This window comes from Pituophis catenifer, unplaced genomic scaffold (genome assembly GCF_029215685.1).
Source record: "Pituophis catenifer annectens isolate HBS135680 unplaced genomic scaffold, rPitCat1.0.hap2 SCAF_17, whole genome shotgun sequence".
Taxonomy (NCBI): Eukaryota; Metazoa; Chordata; class Lepidosauria; order Squamata; family Colubridae; genus Pituophis; species Pituophis catenifer.
This window is the reverse complement of record NW_027256897.1, coordinates 971,818-990,207: the sequence shown is the minus strand read 5'-3', so window position 1 is coordinate 990,207 and position 18,390 is coordinate 971,818. Positions and strand designations below refer to the sequence as shown.

At 42.9% G+C, this 18,390-nt stretch overlaps 1 protein-coding gene across 3 annotated transcripts; it reads right to left on the bottom strand.

The window, feature by feature from the left end:
- Positions 1 to 105: 105 nt before the first annotated feature.
- TBC1D13 (TBC1 domain family member 13) lies at positions 106 to 16,236 on the bottom strand. 3 transcript variants are annotated; one of them, XM_070955584.1, is made up of 12 exons: positions 16,148 to 16,236; positions 14,126 to 14,199; positions 11,722 to 11,762; positions 11,065 to 11,126; positions 8,587 to 8,686; positions 7,996 to 8,078; positions 7,468 to 7,627; positions 6,888 to 7,089; positions 6,365 to 6,528; positions 5,038 to 5,198; positions 4,388 to 4,445; positions 106 to 455 (listed from the first exon to the last, which is right to left on the bottom strand). In XM_070955584.1, exons 1-12 carry the CDS (start codon positions 16,168 to 16,170, stop codon positions 384 to 386), a joined length of 1,200 nt encoding a protein of 399 aa, XP_070811685.1. In that variant the 5' UTR covers positions 16,171 to 16,236; the 3' UTR covers positions 106 to 383. The 3 variants fall into 3 exon arrangements, with proteins under 3 accessions (XP_070811685.1, XP_070811687.1, XP_070811686.1); XM_070955585.1 differs by lacking the exon at positions 106 to 455 and adding an exon at positions 1,846 to 4,064; XM_070955586.1 differs by lacking the exon at positions 11,722 to 11,762 and having other exon boundaries at positions 107 to 455; positions 16,148 to 16,234.
- Positions 16,237 to 18,390: the final 2,154 nt, after the last annotated feature.

The window sequence follows — 18,390 nt, the reverse complement described above, 5'->3', positions numbered from 1 at the left end:
TGTCCAATCACACTTGGCCAATAAAGAATTCTATTCTATTCTATTCTATTCTATTCTATTCTATTCTATTCTATTCTATTCTATTCTGTTCTATTCTATTCTATTCTATTCTATTCTATTCCAGCCTACCTCATGAGGCTGTTGTGATGGGAAGAAAGCTAGTAGAAAGTGGCCGCTTTATCCTCCCAATTAAAGCCCTGAAAATGGGATCTTAAGAGTTGCCACCCATCGGGCATTTCCGTTTTAAGAAACGTCCGTGTTCTTTGCACTTTCGCGCCCTCTACCTGTCCTTGAAGATATTTAAACCTCCTCCAGGGATTTGGGAAACGGGGTTTAAGGCTAAATCACCTTTGATTGCAACCGCCTCTTTTTGTTAATCCATTTCAGTGTTTCTCAACCTTGGCAGCTTTTAATATGCGGAGACTTCGAGTCCCAGAATTCCCCAGCCAGCAGAGCTGCAGAATAAATAAAAATAGTAAATAAAAATAGTCCAGTTCCTTTGTCTACTTTAATTCCAATTTCAAAGCTTCCCCAAAATAATATTTCAAAATAATTGTCCCCTCTATGCATCATCTCTTTTAATTCCAATTTCTGCAAATAATCTTTTGCCCCCGAAATAATTCTGTAAAATAACTATTCCCTTTAAATTTATTTTAATTTCAATTTATGCAAAAACCACCAAAAACAATCTTTCGAAAGTCATTAATGATCCTCTGTCATTAATGATCCTGACTTTGTTTCCACGAAAGAGAAACAAAGAAAGAAAAAATACAAATCAAGGAAGGAAGTTGTAGATAATCTCCTGTACAAATTATACATGTGTGAATTCATTTTTGGGTCAAGATCTTTCTTTCCTCCCGCTATGTATTTCAAGGGCAATTTTTAACATATTCTATCGTTTTCCCCGTCAATTCTTTTTATGTAATTTGGCATCTGATATTGAAAGTGGGAAGCAAAGCAAAGAAAGATCATTTGGCCAGTAAAGATATAAATAATATGAGGATAAAAGTCTTGAATTCCTTCATTCCTCAAAAGACCGTAAAGGCCAATCAGGTTTTACAAAGGAGAATCTTTATTTAAGAAGCAAAAAAAAAAAAAAGAAATTGAGCGATGCTGAAAAGCTACAGAACACTCTGGGAATTGATGTGCTAGCTAGAACAAATTTGCTAGTACAAAACTTTTACACGCATCTGTGGAGAATTTGGGGAGGGGAGTGTCGAGCCTTTCCCCAGTCAAAAGCTGATCAGGATTTTTACCGCTGATAGAAGGTGATCAGCAGAGAGAGGTCAAAAAAAGATGAAAGACTGAGCTTCCATCGCGCCTTCATGGCTGCCATTCTGATTGTTTTGACCACTCTGGCAGAAAAATCACAGCAAATACCTCAGATCTTCTGGCTTGCTTGCTTGCTCACAGATGGTGTTGCCAAAAGAATTGAAAAGCAAAACACAAAATACCCTGTTTCATATTGGCAACTGCTCTCTACTCAATTAAAAAAAATAATAATAAAGCAGCACTTATTTCTGCTGTTCCCAAAATACAGAATTAAAAAAAAATACAGATCGACAAAGAGCTGTAGAGAATTTACTGTACAAATTATACACTGCTGAACTCACTCGAGTCAAGATTCTTCTTACCTATTTCTACGTACTTCACGGGCAATTGTTTTTTTTTACCTTATTCTGTCTTTTCCCCATCAATTCCTTTTTTACATAATTTTACATCCGATGCTCAAAGCGGGAAGCCAATGTAGCCAATAGAAATAAAAAAGCTATTTAGGAAAGTAGTGGAATATGTAAAGAACGAAAGCAAAATTTGGCAGGACGGCGAAATAAAATGGCAGCAAAATTGAGTCGATCCGATCTATTATATCTGCCAAGAAAAACAAACATATTTATCTCTTTGCGCAATAGAGCACTGCCAGAGAGATTCACAAAAGCATTTTTTACACACTGAACTTGGAAGTGACAATAGGCTCAATGATTCTAAGCAGTTCTATGGGATGGGTGTGCATGGGCGTGTAAAAATCTTGACCTACGGTGTATATGCTACCTCAATATGCAAGAAACTGGAATTTTTTATACACTCACACACACAAACATTTTTCGTCCCTTCATTGCAACACGACATTTTAAATATCATAATCTGAACATATTTTTTTTACATTCAATTTAACCAACAGAGAACAATTTTTAGGCCACGCAAAAAACCAGCTGCTACGTATCGCACATCCTATCCGATAACTGGCTGCCAATCAAAATTTTAAAAAAAGACAATTATCCAGGAAAAAGATGGGGAAAAAAATGGTTGAAGACATCCATCATTTCTGTCTTGCAAGAAACATATGCATTTTGGGAGAAGAGCAATATTTTTTTTCTTTTTCTCCTTTCTACTGGGAATGTCAAACACTAAGTGGCTGTTTCACTGTTTGTGCAAGTTGTGCATTTTTGTGTCTTTTTAAGTTTGCTCTGCGGAAGGAGGCAGGAAACTAAGCTACAGGATTTGGCAGTGGTTATGCTGTATAAAAGCTGTAAGGCTAATTTTCAGACAGCCTTCAAAAGTGCCCAGCATACTCCTTACTACACAACAATTTCCCTCCATCAAGATAATATGTAATAATTAGGAAACATAGGGAACATAATTTTTGAAACTCCATGGTTCTTGCTCATTTTCTTCCTTTTGTAACCAAGCAAAAATGCCTTTCCTGCAGTGGGGTTCCATTAGGGTTACAGTTTATTGAAGTATAAATTTAGAAATGTTTTGATACCGTCTCCTGGTTTCTGGTTCCATCATGCATTATCAAAAAAGCCATAAAATGGACCCTGGAGATATTTCCTGTTGCAAAATCGGGAGTGGAAGCAGGAAGGATGACAGAAATAATCTTTTCCACATTGTTCTTGGAAAAAGCAGAATTCTTATTTTAAACCCTCTTTAAGCACAGCATAAAAGGTGCCGTCTTCAGGGCTGTTTGAAAATGATTTTAAAATGAAAATTCTCCGATTGGCATCAAAACCCAGGAAAAGAAAAAGTCTTGCTTTGCTCAGCCACATCGAACCTCTAATTTCCACCTAATATTCAAGATAATAGCATTCCCCACCCCCCAAAAAATTAACACACCGCACATATTACACTGAATTTAACTAGAGGAAATGAAAATTACCTCCTCAAATGTCACAAAAGCCTAATTACCTTTTGGCAACTCAAACTAATCCAGAATAGCACGTTGTTAACACGGTAGAGTTCTGAAAATAAATCAAAATTCCTTTTTCATTGCTAGAATAATCACTTTGCATCAATGTTCCCGGGGGGTGGGGGTGGGGATTCTCCCTGCAAGCAGAAAACTAGCAGAACAAGACTTCTGTCTCTAAATTATTAGTTATTCTGGCTCGCAGGAAACTCTTTATTGGACAAGGATAGGCTTTTACCAATTTGGGGGGAATAATTTATAATTCATTGCAGAGCACTGACAGATCAGAGGCGATAGGGAAACGCAAGAGCTGAAAGTCTTAGCTCAGCAGCGAGAATGTTGTTCTGCGTTCAGCAATGGAAGAAATAGGTCCACTCTAAGGCAGTAGATAGACCTTTCCAGCAATCGTTCCAAATTTTTTCTTTTCTTTTAAGCTTCCCAGAACAGCTGGCCTCCAAATGAAGAAGGAAGGAATCTAACAAAGAAGGCTAAAGATTGAGAGCGACTGGGAAGAACTTATCCCAAAACTATGACGTAGAAGCTTGATTTTGGTGGCTTCCTGCAGAAGTTCCCAAAAAGGTTGGTTCTTTCCCATCAAGTCCAATTCCAGGTAGGTCCTACTTCTTGGGTCACTTCTGGAGGCGCCTTGTAGTTCATCTCCTTAAGAGTCCCTTGCCCAAAAAGATGTGGGAAGGAGGAGTCATTTCCGGTGGAAGAGAAGAACTGGACGCTGGCCAAACTAAGACTTCCTTCAAAGGTCTTTCACAGAGGAGACAAGCGGCCATCACCTCTGCTGAACCTTTGGATGGGCGAGCTACTTAGACTCCTGAAGATCCTTTGCTGTCTTCAGAATCAGGTGGACATCCGAGATAGGGTAGTCCTGAGTGGGAAAGGAACAATGCCAGCATCGAAATGAGGGAGAAATGCTTACAAATTGCAGGCAGCCCCAGGAGTGAACCTCTAGCTAAGATTCTGTGCAGTTCGGAGAACCCCCAAATCCCACTCCTGGCTGGCCCAGCCCATCCTGTCCCTCCCCTCCCAGGAGTCCCCACACGGCCCTTTTTGGATGCTGGTAAGTGCAGAGGCTTGGGGAGGGTGAAAAACAGGCCTACCAGAAGTTTGGGAAGAGGCCTCTAGAGCCGGGAAAGGCTGTTTTCAGGAAGCCAGGAAGAAAAATATTTTGCCTTCCCCTCTTTCCTTTACCTGCAAAAGCCGCATATTTACAGTAAAATCCCCTTCCAGTAGTTGATCCCGAATGAGCCTGTAGGATAACGAGAGAGAGAAAAAATGGACTTAGCTCAGATCCACTGGGATCCAACAGGAAAGGGATCGAGGATGGACAATGCAAGAGGCAGAAATGAAAAAAAAAAAACCTTTTATTTTTATCGATTTATTTTACTTATATCCTTTATCACTGTTTATAAATATAAACAATATAAAATATACTTAATGCTCTTTTCTTCTCCTATTTTCCCCACAATAACAAACCTGTGAGGTGGGTTGAGTTGAGAGAGAGAGGGACTGGCCCAAAGCCACGCAGCTAAAGCAGGACTAGAACTCACTGTCTCCTGGTAATTGGCCCAGTCAACCAGCCAGCTTTCATGCTAAGATGGGACTAGAACTCACAGCCCTCTGGTGATTGGCCCAATCACCAGAGAGCTGTCACCCAGATAACTTTCATGGCTAAAACGGGACTAGAACTCACCATCTTCCAGTTTCTAGCCTGGTGCCTTAACCACTAGCTGGCTGGGGAATTAAGTGGAAGCAACTATGTCCCATGGAAAGAGAGACACCCTTCCATTGTTCTTGTGTTTCCAGGTTGGCTTCTTTAGGATGTGCAACACTGAACTCACGTCAACATGGCGCAGCAGACGAGCAGGAGGAAGTCGAAGCGACTGTCATCGGCGAAGAGGGAGTCCCAGATGCGAATGACGTCAGGCAGCAGGAACTCCTGGGAGAGCAGCAGGGTTAGCCAGCGGAAGGCAAAGAACTGGGGCTTGATGTTCTGCTCTTGCTGGAAAAAAGAGAAAAGGAAACATTGGCGCAGTCTGTGCCGGAAAAAGCGGGAAGGAGAAGGAAAGCATCAAGGACTTCCTTTTAATAATAGTAAAATTATTATTATAAACATTGTAAAGATTACAATGGAATTGTAATCGTCTGGAATTCACCGTCTCCTGATGATTGGCTCTAAATCATGGCTAAGGCGGGACTAGAATTCACCGTCTCCTGGCGATTGGCTCTAAATCATGGCTAAGGCGGGACGAGAATTCACCGACTCCTGGCGATTGGCTCTAAGTCATGGCTAAGGCGGGACGAGAATTCACCGACTCCTGGTGATTGGCTCTAAGTCATGGCTAAGGCGAGGCTAGAATTCACGATCTCCCGCTTTCTAGCCTGGTGCCTTAACCACTAGACCGAACTGGGCACCGACTGGAAATAAAGTTTTCTCGCCAATGGCAAAGCAGCTCATCCTGAGCCAGGATCCGTTGACTAGAGCCAGGCCTCTTCCTTTATTCAACCACTTTATCGCCCTAAAGGAAGCCCGTGGGTTTCAATCGGTAGCACTTCCTTCCTCTTCTTCTTGAAGGTGAAAAAAAGAAGGGTGAGACATAACGAAGCAGATGGAGGCATCACGAAAGGACCTCCTAAAACAGAAGGGAAGGGGCTCCTCCTCGCTTCGGAAGAACGTCTTTGATTTGGCTCCCAACTGAATGCATAAAAGACCCCACAGAAATTGAGCCCTCCAAGAAATCCCCGGGGAGCAAAACTCACTGAAGACGGGAGAATTCAGGTGGGCTGCAGAATTTCCTAGTCTGGGAACAGCTGAATTGTTAATATTGCTGTTTCTTAAGTATCACACTTAAAGCGACAGGCAGCTTGGTCTAGTGGTTAAGGCTTCAGGCTAGAAAGCAGGAGACTGTGAGTTCTAGTCTCGCCTGAGCCATGAAAACTGGCTGGGTGTCTTTGGGCCAATCACCAGGAGAGAGTGAGTTCTAGACTTGCCTAGGCACAAAAGACGGCTGAGTGACTTTGGGCCATCTGCTCGAATAGATTTATGAACCCTGAGCTCCAACAAAGTCGGTCTAAGTGGTAGACATTCCTGATTTGGTGGCCCACCATGGACCTTCCCCCTTCAAGTTCTCCAAAGGGCCACTTTGGCTCAAGGTGGAAATTTCTCACCAGCTTCATGTAGAGCTCCCTGTCTTTCTCCTTCAGGATGATGTAGACCTTCTCCATCTTGTAGGTGATCCCACACTGGGAGTCATCCAGGCTCTTGATGAAGTTGTCCCTGATCTCGGACATGAGGTTGGTGAAGCAGAAGAAGGTGTCTGCCTCAGCGTGCTCTGTGCATGGAAAAGGGGACGGTCAGTAATCTGGATTATCCAACGTCCAGATTCAGGAAAGAAAATCTACCTGACCCAACTCAAGAATTAATAATAGGCTTCAATGCCACTCCTGGGCGAAGGATGATTTTGCAATATCCTTCACCCAGGAGTGGGGAGGGAATGGGGATTTTGCAGTATCCTTCCCCTGCCAGGCCCACCAAGCCACACACCCCCAACCAAGCCACGCCCACAGAACTGGTAGTAAAAAAAATTGGATTTCACCACTGATATATACAGTATATATATATTAGTATGTTATCCGTGTTCTCTATCAATCAGGCCCCAGGATGGCAGGAACTTCTCGCCCCCCCCCTTACCTTTCCATGCGCTGTTGGGGTTTGTCGCAAAGGTGTAATAAAGGGGCCCCACAATTTCGTTCATTCCTTGGACATAGGCAATTCCAGGGTTCAGTTTTGCGTAAATGAACAGGATCCGTTCTACAACTTCCCAGTGGGCTTCTGAGCCATCAGGGAGAACTTCGTATTCGCTCAGCACCGGTGCCTTAAGAGGGGAGCTCACCTGCAAAAAAAACCACACAGAGAAAATGGGGACTGGGATCTTTTATGGGTACAGGGAGTCCTCGTCTTACAACCGTTCAAAGTTACAACGGCGCTGAAAAAAGTGATTTACAGCCAGTCTTACAATCATCACCGCAGCCCCACAGACACCGGATCAAAAGTCACTTTTGGTACCGTTGTAACTTTGAATACGCAACGAACGGTTGTAAATCAAGGACCACCTGTCTATGAGTATTACGACTGGCTCCAAGCAGTCGTCTTATGAGACCACCTGTGACGTGTTCCCCAAAACCAAAATCTGCTTGTTCATCCCCAAAAGCTGGCAGGGAGCCGAGTTTCACCCCACCCCTCAACTTGGTACCCAAAATTATTCCCTTACATTAGTTACTCCACTCCGGTTCCGTGCCACCGTCTGCGATTTGAGGGTGGTCTGTTCCACCCTCTTGCGAAGGGTCTCAAATTCATTCTGGGGGTCGAGGATCAACAGACAAGGATACTCTGTTGGGCGCTGGAAGAAAGCCATATCGGGATACAGTCGCCTACGGGGGGAAAAGAAACCGGGTTTCTCACGCCATCCCCAACATTTTCTTCTATATTGGAATTACTCGTCATGGTTCAAGGACATCCTAGTTTGGGATTAACAAGTTTATGGGTCCCTGGATGTAGGAGATGACCAGGCTGAGCCCGAGGGAGGGGCCAAACACGTCATAAGTCATGAGTCCCGCACACCCGCAAGAGATTGAAGTCTAGCCCACTTCAAATGCCCTTCTTATCTCCCGCTCATTTCCCTTAATGGCCAGTTGGCCAGATTCTTGTAGAGAGCTTAAGCTGGCAATGAATCTTTATACGCATTTGAACTGCCTGAATCTCCTGATTTTTGAAGGCCGACTCCACCATCCTGACCTACCGGACATCCTTGTCGATTTGCAACAGGACTTCGTTGTCCTTGAAATAAGTGTTCCACTGGCTGTTGGGGTTGGGATTCAGCGGCTTTGAAGAAAAAGATTTGGAGAGAAGAGGCAGTCAAAACCAAGCTGAGAGCAGAAACGCAGGTTTTATTTTATTTATTATTTATATTCTAACTTTATTATTTTTACAAGTAACTCAAGGGGGCGAACATCTCTAGCATGCCTTCCTTCTCCTATTTTCCCCAGAACAACAACCCTGTGAGGTGGATTGGGCTGAGAGACAGGGATTGGCCCAGCTGACTGTCATGCGTAAGGCGGGACTAGAAGTCACTGTCTCCTGCTGATTGGCCCAAAGTCACCCAACCAGCTTTCATGCCTAAAATGGGACTAGAACTCAGAATCTCAATCAACCTACAGGGTTGGGGGGGGGGGAATACCAGAAGCAGTATTATATATGGGAGTTTGACCTCCTATTAAATGAAGCAGGTTCTAAATCAAATAAACACAGGCAGACTGACTGACTGACATCCTAAACCCCCAATTGAAATGTCCGTAATTAGAAGAAAAGGGCTAATCAGGGGTGTCCTTACATGATCCTCCAAGGTGACATCCTCTCTGAAGACTCCAAATTCAGCTTTAGCTATTCCAGGTTGGATAATCATTTCCTTCAAGAACTGGGCATAAAGTTCCCTTCAAGGAGAGGATGCAGAAGGAGACGGTTCAAAAAAAAATCACATTATCAAACAATTGCACTCCATTTCCATCAGCGCTGCTACGTTTTTCAAAAGCAAGCAGAGCTGAATATTGTTTAACACAAGACACACAGTCTCCATTGTTTCAAACACACTCAACAAGAGAAGGAGGGAGGGAGAGAAGGAAGGAAAGAGATGGGAATTAAAAGGAAGGAAGGAAGGAGGGAGGGAGGGAGGGAGGGTGGGAGGGAGGGAAGGAAGGAAGAAAGGAAGGAAGGAAGGAGATGGGAATGAAAAGGAAGGAAGAAAGGAAGGAAGGAAAGAAGATGGGAAAGAAAAGGAAGGAAGGAAGGAGATGGGAAGGAAAAGGAAGAAAGGAAGGAAGGAGATGGGAAGGAAAAGGAAGGAAAGAAGGAACGAAGGAACGAAGGAAAGAAGGAGATGGGAATGAAAAGGAATGAAAGAAGGAAGGAAGAAAGAAAGAAAGAAAAAGAAAGAAAGGGAATGAATTGGTTAGATTCACACAACATGCTACAGAAGGTGAACATGGGAAGTTTCGCCTGAGCCTGATCACTCTGTTTTAGCAAATTGTGTTTAGCAGCTCATTTCTCTGAGCCAGAACCCTGGGCCACAATACAGATGTGTTTATCACACCCACATTTCAGAAGTTGTATGAAGCCACATCCTGAGCTTTAGCGCAATATCGAAACTACAGCCTTGGACATCAAATCTGAAATTATTTCGGCTTATATATTTTGGACGTATCTCTTCCCTCAAGATTCCTTGAGCGATTTTTTCTTTCTTTTTTGGCAAATACAACAAAGTCCTTAAAGTGATTTTCCAGGGAAAATACAAAAATACACTCGTAGTTATGAAGCTCCATGCATTATTAAGAAGCACAACCAATTTGCGATTTGATCTCTGCTTTTAAAGTACTACATTGTCACTGCTTTTAATTGATTTCTGTTGGAAAAGGCCATCAATGGCTACTCAGAAGCAACATCTGCAAATCTGGCCAGGCAGAACACTTAAGAACACAACCCCAGTTTTAAATTTTTGATGTAATTTCTTTAACCGCCAAAAAGCATCGTTTTCACAGACCCCAAAATAGCTAGTTGGACCCATTTGACTTTCTACCCAAAACACCCCGACCAGCAATGTGGAAATAAATTTGCATCAACAGTGTCTCTATGACATGTATGCATCATTTTCCCAACTTGGTCAGCTTAAAATTGTATTTCTCAACCTTGGTGACTGTAAAATGAGTGGACTTCAATTCCCAGAATTCCCCAGCCAGCATTTGGGGAATTGAAATCCACCCATCTTACAGTCACCAAGGTTGAGAAACGCTGACTTAAAAGTTTTAAAAATTGGATAGGAAGTGTTAGCGCTGCTTCTGTTGAGTCATCAGCCCTGAAGTTGAGTTAATCTATAGGGGGATTTTTTAAAAAAAAATCTACAGGAAGAAAATGCTTTTAATGGATTAATTGATTAGGGGGGTTGGTCAAATCAAAGCATTGTAAGCTGCCCTGAGTCTCCGGAGAAGGGCAGCATATAAATCCAAAAAAAAAAAAAAAACAGCCTCAACTCTAAGCGACCACATAACAAATTTTCTTCTTTGTTTTGGTTTTACGTAATTAAAATCAGTTCATTTTAAATAATTTTAAAATTAATTTAATATTATAAAATTAATTTTAAATTACGAGTCGACTCAAACCTCTGGCAGAAAGGTGAAAAAGCAATAGAAATTTAATTTTTAAAAAAATAAAAATCAGTTAGGCAGCTAAAATGCTTGCTTGCTGTTTCACAGTTGAATTCTCAGCAATAAGAAGGAACTGTCAGGCATGAAGAATCAGGATAACACCTTAAATTCCAGTTAAACTGATTTATTGCTCATAGGAATCTACACAGGAATCTACACAATGAACGGTCAGCAGAATTAGTACTAAACATTCCCATTCCCACAGTTGTTTTTCATATGTTTTAGCCCCCAGACCCCTAATCCTCTTGGTTGCTCTTCTCTGCACTCCTTCTAGAGTCTCCACATCTTTTTTACATCGTGGCGACCAAAACTGAATGCAGGATTCCAAGGGTGGCCTTACCAAGGCCTTATAAAGTGGTATTAACTCTTCACGTGATCTTGATTCTATCCCTCTGTTGATGCAGCCCTGAACTGTATTGGCTTTTTTGGCAGCTGCAGCAAACTGCAATTAACAGAATTCGAGAGAGATTTGATTTAGACTGTTTGTGGTCACGGAAGGACTCCAGGCTGATTGCTCTCTTGATTCCACCTCCCTACTTCTGCCTGTCTTTCTCCCACAGGGATGTTCTGATTTTCCATGCCAAGAAGGGAAGAGCGCCAACGGTTCAACGTACCTTTGCTTTCTCAACTGGGAATTCCAACCACCCCTTTCCACAGGAAGGTAGTTTAAGAGGATCTGCAGAAAGGCAAACAGGGAAAAGAATTTGCACGGGGGAAAAAGGAATTCTGAACTCATCAATTTGGTAAGCAGCCTTTCCCCTATCCAGGGCCATGAACCCTTCTTTATTTAATACGGGGAGTCCTCGAATTGCAAGCATTCTTTTAGTGACCAAAGGTACAACGGCACTGAAAAAAGGGGACTTATGACCATTTTTCACATTTACGACCGTCGCAGCATCCCCAGGGTCACCTGATCAAAAATTCAGCCTCTTGGCAAAGGATTCATATTTATGACAATTGCAGTGTCCCGGGATCACACGATCCCCTTTTGCGACCTTCGGCCAAGCGAAGTCAAGGGGGAAGCCAGATTCATTTAACGACCATGCATTTAACGACTCACTTGACAACTGTGGCAAGGAAGGTTGTATAAGGGGCAAAAAAATCATTTAACAACCATTTTGCTTAACAAGAGAAATTTCTCAAATGGTTACTGAAGAAATGGTTGCAAATCAAGAACCGCCTGTACGATAAAACAGATTTAAAACACAGTAATGCAAAGTTGGAATAAAATGAGCAGGTGGAGCGAGGCTGCTTGGTCGGGAGGGCCTTACCTTCCAACAGAGACAGCGCAAGCCGCCTTCGAAGGGAATCCCTGTGAAACGGAAGAATCAGGTGATTAAATGCTAGTCCCTTTTAACATGGCCGCCTCGGGAGGATTAAGAGGCGAGATGAACATTTTATTGGTAGCTGCACCTCAAAGAGAACCGAGTGAAGCTGGAGGAGGTTCAGACGACAACTAAGTTGGTGCAGGGGCTGGAGCAGGTTCCTTGACAGGAAAGCTTATGACTGGGGGGGGGGGGCGGGGGGGGGCTTTCTGGCTTAGAAAGGGGCGAAGGAGAGGAGCAGAGGTGGGTTTCAGCAGGTTCTGACCAGTTCTGGCGAACCGGTAGCGGAAATTTTGAGTAGTTCGGAGAACCTGTAGTAAAAATTCTGACTGGCCCCGCTCCCCTCTATTCTCTGCCTCCCGAGTCCTAGCTGATCGGGTGGGAATGGGGATTTTGCAGTAACCTGCCCCTGGAGTGGGGTGGGAATGGGGATTTTGGAGTATCCTTCCCCTGGAGTGGGGAGGGAATGGAGATTTTGCAGTATCCTTCTCCTGGAGTGGGGAGGGAATGGAAATTTTGCAGTATCCTTCCCCTGTCATGCCCACCAAGCCATGCCCACAGAACCAGTATGATGACGGAGGCCCACAGCAGGGATGAAGTGGACAAGGAGAAGCTGTTCTCCCCTGCTCAGAATACTAGAACCGGAGGCCACCCAGTGGCGTGAAATCTTGGAAGAACCAGGACAGGCCAAAGAAAGTATATATTTTTATGCAATGTGTAATTCAGCTTTGGGATTGACTATCTCGAGATGGGGTGCTGGACTCAAAACAAAGGCTGGAGCAATTTATGGACATCCTGGGATGAAGAGCAGCGAGGCCGCCTCTGAAGGCCACCTGCTGGGAGAATGAGTCATTGTGAGAACAGATGGCTGGACTGCATGGGGCAGGTACATAATCCAGCAATCTCTTCCTCTTCCTCCCCCCACTCCCTTTCTCCTCCTCTTCTTGCTTCTCCTCCTTCCCCTCTTCCTCCTCCATCATTGTCATCGTCTTGCTTCCCATCATCTGCTGGGAGACTTCATGAGCTTCCATGGGCAGTCAGTGGGTCACTGTGAGAACAGATGGCTGGACTGAATGGTCCAGAAGTCCAACCCAGCAGGTCCTGGCTCATGTTCTCAAACCAATTTCCACTCCTTCTGGCATTCCCTGCTTCATCTTTACGCACGCAATGGTGCAGTGAGAAGCATAGATTTAGAGGTCTGATGGCTTTTAAGAGATTCATCATTGGATAGAGTTTTTTAACTAGATCCTCATAATCCAATCTAAAGAGGTGACAGCCACACTACACCAATGCCTTTCTACATCTGAAAAAAGAAGAAAAATGGACTTGACGCATAGGGCATTTTTAAGCTTGCAAGAACATTTTCTGTTAAATATTTATAGAGGTGGTAATTCAGTGACCTTTGGCCTTTAAACACCAGTTGGCAGAGGACTGTCAAACCCTACTTGGGAATTTCATGGCAAAAAGAAGGAGAAAATTTGTTTGTATACAGGAACTGGATTTTTTTCATGGGGGGGAGGGAAATTAATACGAATGGCAACGAATTGCATTGGGTAAATATTTGATTCAACGATTCAGTATTAGAAGAGTTCAAACAATCGTATTTCAACAGTAATGAATGAGCTGCAAAAAGTGGACACTCAGGAAAGAATAAAAGAAAAAGAATAAAAGACAGAAGGTTGATGTCTTCTCTTCTATCGAGGTCTTTGATTTAAGAACTGGGGGAAGACAATGAAAATACCATGGCTTGCAAGGAAAAGGGATAGTACCACTTTGTACTGCCTTGATAACACCACTTGGAACATGGCTTCCAGTTTTGGTCTCCAGGATACAAAACAGATGTTGTGAGTCTACAAAATTCAGAGAAGAGCAACAAAGATGATAAGGAGTCTGGAGGTGTACAATGAACGGTTGCAGGAACAGGGTATGTCTAACAAAAAGAAAGATTAAGGGAGACATGATAACACCCTTCCAATATTTGAGGGGCTGCCACAAAGAAAAGGGGTGTCAACCTATTTTCCAAAGCACCTGAGGGCAGGGCAAGAAGCTAATCAAGGAGAGAAGCAACCTAGAATGAAGGAGAAATTTACTGACAGTAAGAACAATTAATCAATGGAACAGCTTTCCTCCAGAAGTTGCTCCATCACTGGAGAATTTTAAGAAGAGTGAACAGTCATTTGTCTGGAATAGTATAGGGTTCCGGCCTTAAGCAGGGGGTTGGACTAGAAGACCTCCAAGGTCCCTTCCAGCCGTATGAATTTTATGAAACTTTTCTCGGTGGAAACTGACCTTTCTTAACCAGCTTTCTGTGCAAATTTTGCAAGGCTAAGCCGCTGCCTTATCTCCTTACCATTGAAACAAAATTCCCGCAGCTTTTGGAGCACGATGTTGGGCTCATTCAGGATCTCTTCAAATTCTGCAATTCTGCAGGAAACACAACCCAGACGAAGCTGTTAGCACACCACACACACACACACACACACACACACACACACACACACTGAAACCACAAAAGATTCTGTCTTGCTTAAAAAGCAACCTGCAACCTGCAGGCTGGCAAAACACAGCACTTTGTTGTGGTTTTAGCTAAATGCATATGAAGTTTCTTTCGGGCCCCATTCAGGATGGAGTAAAACCCAGAAGCCCAAAATATGAGTGCGCAACATTATTTGTATTCCCCTCCCCACCCCAAGGTCACATGGAAGCTAACTGAAAAAAACTGCAGTATTCTGATAAGGGCTTTTATCTGAGCTTAAACCAAGTTTAAATGCAAAAAAACCGCCTGAATTGTTATCAGCGACAGCTGTAAGAGTCCCAATGTCTCCCTGGATCTATACAGGTAGTCCTCAACTTACGACCACAACTGAGCCCAAAATTCATGTTGCGAAGTAAGTCATTTGTTGAATGAGTTATGACCCCTTTTTACCTTTCTTGCCAGTTGCTTAGTGAATCTTTGCAATCGTTAAGGGAGTCACACGGTTGTTAAGAGAGTCTGACTTCCCACATTGACTTTGCTTGTCAGAAGACCTCAGGATCTCGAGACACAGCCATGGTCATAAATACGAACCAGTTGCAAGCATCTGTATTTTGATCAGGTGATCAAAATGGGGATACTGCAAAGGTTGTAACTGTGAAAAATGGTCGTAAAATCACTTTTTTCAGTGCCATTGTAACTTTCGTCACTAAATGAACTGTCGTAAGTCAAGGACTGCCTGTATTTCCCAGCTGGGTTCCTTTCCGCCCCCAGATATCTTGGGAGAACACATCTGAGTAGCACCTGGCTGAAAAAACGGTATCCTAGATGTTTAAAATCTTTAAATGACCACATGAAGAATAGTTGAACAAAAATAGCAACTTCCCCCTGCCTCAAAACAGAAATTATCATCTTCTGGCTCTTTGGCCCTCTTAAAACTTTGGCCAAATACATATTTATTTTTTAAAGGAGCAACCCAAAGAAATGCAAGAGCATTCTTGGGCTAAAAACTCAGTTTTTCTACAGTAAAAATCTATACACTTTTCTTTAAGTGACTATGGATTTTGTTCCGTAAATTGGAAACTATTTCGCTAATACACTAATGTAAAAATCCATCTAAAAGCCTCTTTTATTCCAGATTACATCCCTTCAAGAGGGGGAAATCCACCATCAGTTAACTTCCCCTGCCAGAAATAGGGAAATTTGGAAAGGAAATAATCCGAGTTTTGTTTTTGTCTCTTTCTGTATTTTTTAAAAAACAATCCGCAAACTATTGTCTCTCTGTGTGTTTTTTTAAAACCATCAGCAAAGAGCTGGTCTGTGCCCACCACACCATTCACAGTTCCTTCTACAACTGTAGTAATTTGAGGCAAAGGTAGCAAAGGTTTAATTTCGGAGGGGAAAATGGGGAATGTAAATCAACGGCCTTCGGGGAGGTGAAAAAGCTTCCTTTTTCTTTGATTCATTGTTGCTTTTAGTTGGGCAATGAAACAGAGAAAAGGAAAAGCCACCAAAGGACTGGGAGAAAGAACAAAAGGAAGCCTCCACGTACACACAAACACACAAACACAAACATCCACACACACACAGGGGATTGTCTTTTCAGAGTCGCGCCCGGTTGCTCCATCATCGCCCTCGGGCCAAGGAAAAAGGCGATCCGTTAGAGAGGCAGGGAAGCCGCCCAGGGAAGGGTCGTCGGCATCTGCGCCCCCAAAGGCGTGCTTTCCCCCCCTCCAGGGTCCAAAGCCCCCCTTCCCTTCCCTCCTGCCCCCCCAGCCCCAAATGGGAACGGAGGGGGGCGATGCAAGCCCCCCCAGGGTTTGTTTTTTTTTTGCAAGGCTCCCGCGGGGAAAGGTGGGCCGGGGTCCCCCTTTGGCATCCCCTCCGGGGGCTCCTTACCTGCTCCGGTGCAGGCGCGACATGATGCGAGGACCGGCCCGGACCCTCCCGCCGCTTCTCCCGGGCGCTCCGGCGCACCGCCGGGAGGACTAAATGGCGGAGGCGGAGGAAGAGGAGGAGGAGGAGGAGCTGGACTGGCCGCCGGCCCGGCTTGCCCTGCCTCCCTCCTCTCCCTCCTCCCCGGCGGGCGGGCAGGCAGGCGGGACTCCAGAGCCCATGAGCCACCGATGACCAGCCTACACTCCAAGGCCTGTGCTCCACAACCAGCAGTCACAGCTGTCTGAGTCTTGGCTCTGTGGCCCATGCTCCACAGCTGGCAAAGCGCCCACTGTCTTGGGGGGAACTTGGACTCTGTTGCTTATTTGCTCCAAGTCATCGCAGAATTTTTTCCCCTTGTGGCCAGGACTCCGAAGCCTATGCTCCACATCTGGCAAAGTTCCAGCTATCTTGGCAGAGCCTGGATTTCATTGCCTGTGCTCCAACAGCCAGCATCATCTCTTTTCTGGTGGCCAGGGTTCCATTCCAGAACATAGACTACAACTCCCATCCTCTCCACTGGACTCCCCCAGCAACTATAAGCCAAAATGCAAACTGCCTCATGGTTGTGATTTCCTGTGTTCAGGAGATCCTAACTATGATTCTCAAGCCATCATTGTTGGGTTTAAACTGAATATTGAGTTACATGTCAACAAGCCATTGTTACAGCTAAGCGTGATGGCCAATTTGATTTTGTGAATCCTCCTAAAATATTACAAGCAACTTTTATTGGAAGAGAAGTAAGTGCTTCCTTTGAAATAATAAAACAAAAAGAGGCAGGATTTTTTGAGTGGGGATAATGGGATAAGGAGTCTAGCCACCCCAGATGGATGGGGAACTCTATTTCGAGATCACTGTTAAGGGGAATGAGGACCCCCGTGATCTTTGATTAGCATCTTCTTTGAGGAACAGGGAAAGCAATTTCCAATTTACTTATTATTGCATAAGATGCCTAATAATTTATATATTAATTATACATTATACTTCATATGCGGAATACAATCATTGTATTACGCATATGGAATTGTGTCTGCTAATACTGATCATTAATATAATACTATCTATTATGCGTTAAAGGCCCCATAGAGGCAAATATGCAAAATAGCTTGTGGTTGGCTAAGACATTTACAGCAGCTGTGTTTTTAGTCATATTTTTATATTATTTTCTGTTGTTTGAAACACGCCCAGAGTCTCTTAGGTGAGATGGATAATGTAAAAATTTGATGAATAAATGAATAAAATATCAGATGGCTAAAATACATGTTTGGATGTATATATCTTGTATATATGTAAATGTGTGTAAGAAAGCAATCTATATCTATCTATCTATCTTATACATCTAACCATCCATCCATCCATGTCGTCTGTCTGTCTATCTATCTATCTATCTATCTATCTATCTATCTATCTATCTATCATCTATCTATCTATCTATCTATCTATCTATCTACAGTATCTACGGTATCTATCTATCTATCTATCTATCTATCTATCTATCTACAGTATCTATCTATCTATGGTATCTATCTATCTATCTATCTATCTATCTATCTATCTATGGTATCTATCTATCTATCTATCTATCTATCTATCTATCTATCTTATACATCTAACCATCCATCCATCCATGTCGTCTGTCTGTCTGTCTATCTATCTATCTATCTATCTATCTATCTATCTATCTATCATCTATCTATCTATCTATCTATCTATCTATCTATCTACAGTATCTACGGTATCTATCTATCTATCTATCTATCTATCTATCTACAGTATCTATCTATCTATGGTATCTATCTATCTATCTATCTATCTATCTATGGTATCTATCTATCTATCTATCTATCTATCTATCTATCTATCTATCTATCTATCTATCTATTTATCCATCCATCTATCCATCCATCTATCTACGGTATCTATCTATCTATCTATCTATCTATCTATCTATCTATCTATCTATCTCTATCTATCTACGGTATCTATCTATCTATCATCTATCTATCTATCTATCTATGGTATCTATCTATCTATCTATCTATCTATCTATCTATCTATCTATCTATCTACGGTATCTATCTGTCTATCATCTATCTATCTATCTATCTATCTATCTATCTATCTATGGTATCTATCTATCTACGGTATCTATCTATCCATCCATCCAATCCATATCTTCTGTAATCAATCTATCCATCCATCTATTC

Bases quoted from the DNA above. Each gene is read 5' to 3' on its own strand.
- TBC1D13 (XM_070955584.1), bottom strand. From the start codon at position 16,170: ATGTCGCGCCTGCACCGGAGCAG. The intron at 11,763-14,125 runs GTAAGGAGATAA...TCCGTTTCACAG, and splicing joins GCGGGAATTTTGTTTCAATG to GGATTCCCTTCGAAGGCGGC. The intron at 8,079-8,586 runs GTAAGGACACCC...TTTTCTTCAAAG, and splicing joins ATGTCACCTTGGAGGATCAT to CCGCTGAATCCCAACCCCAA.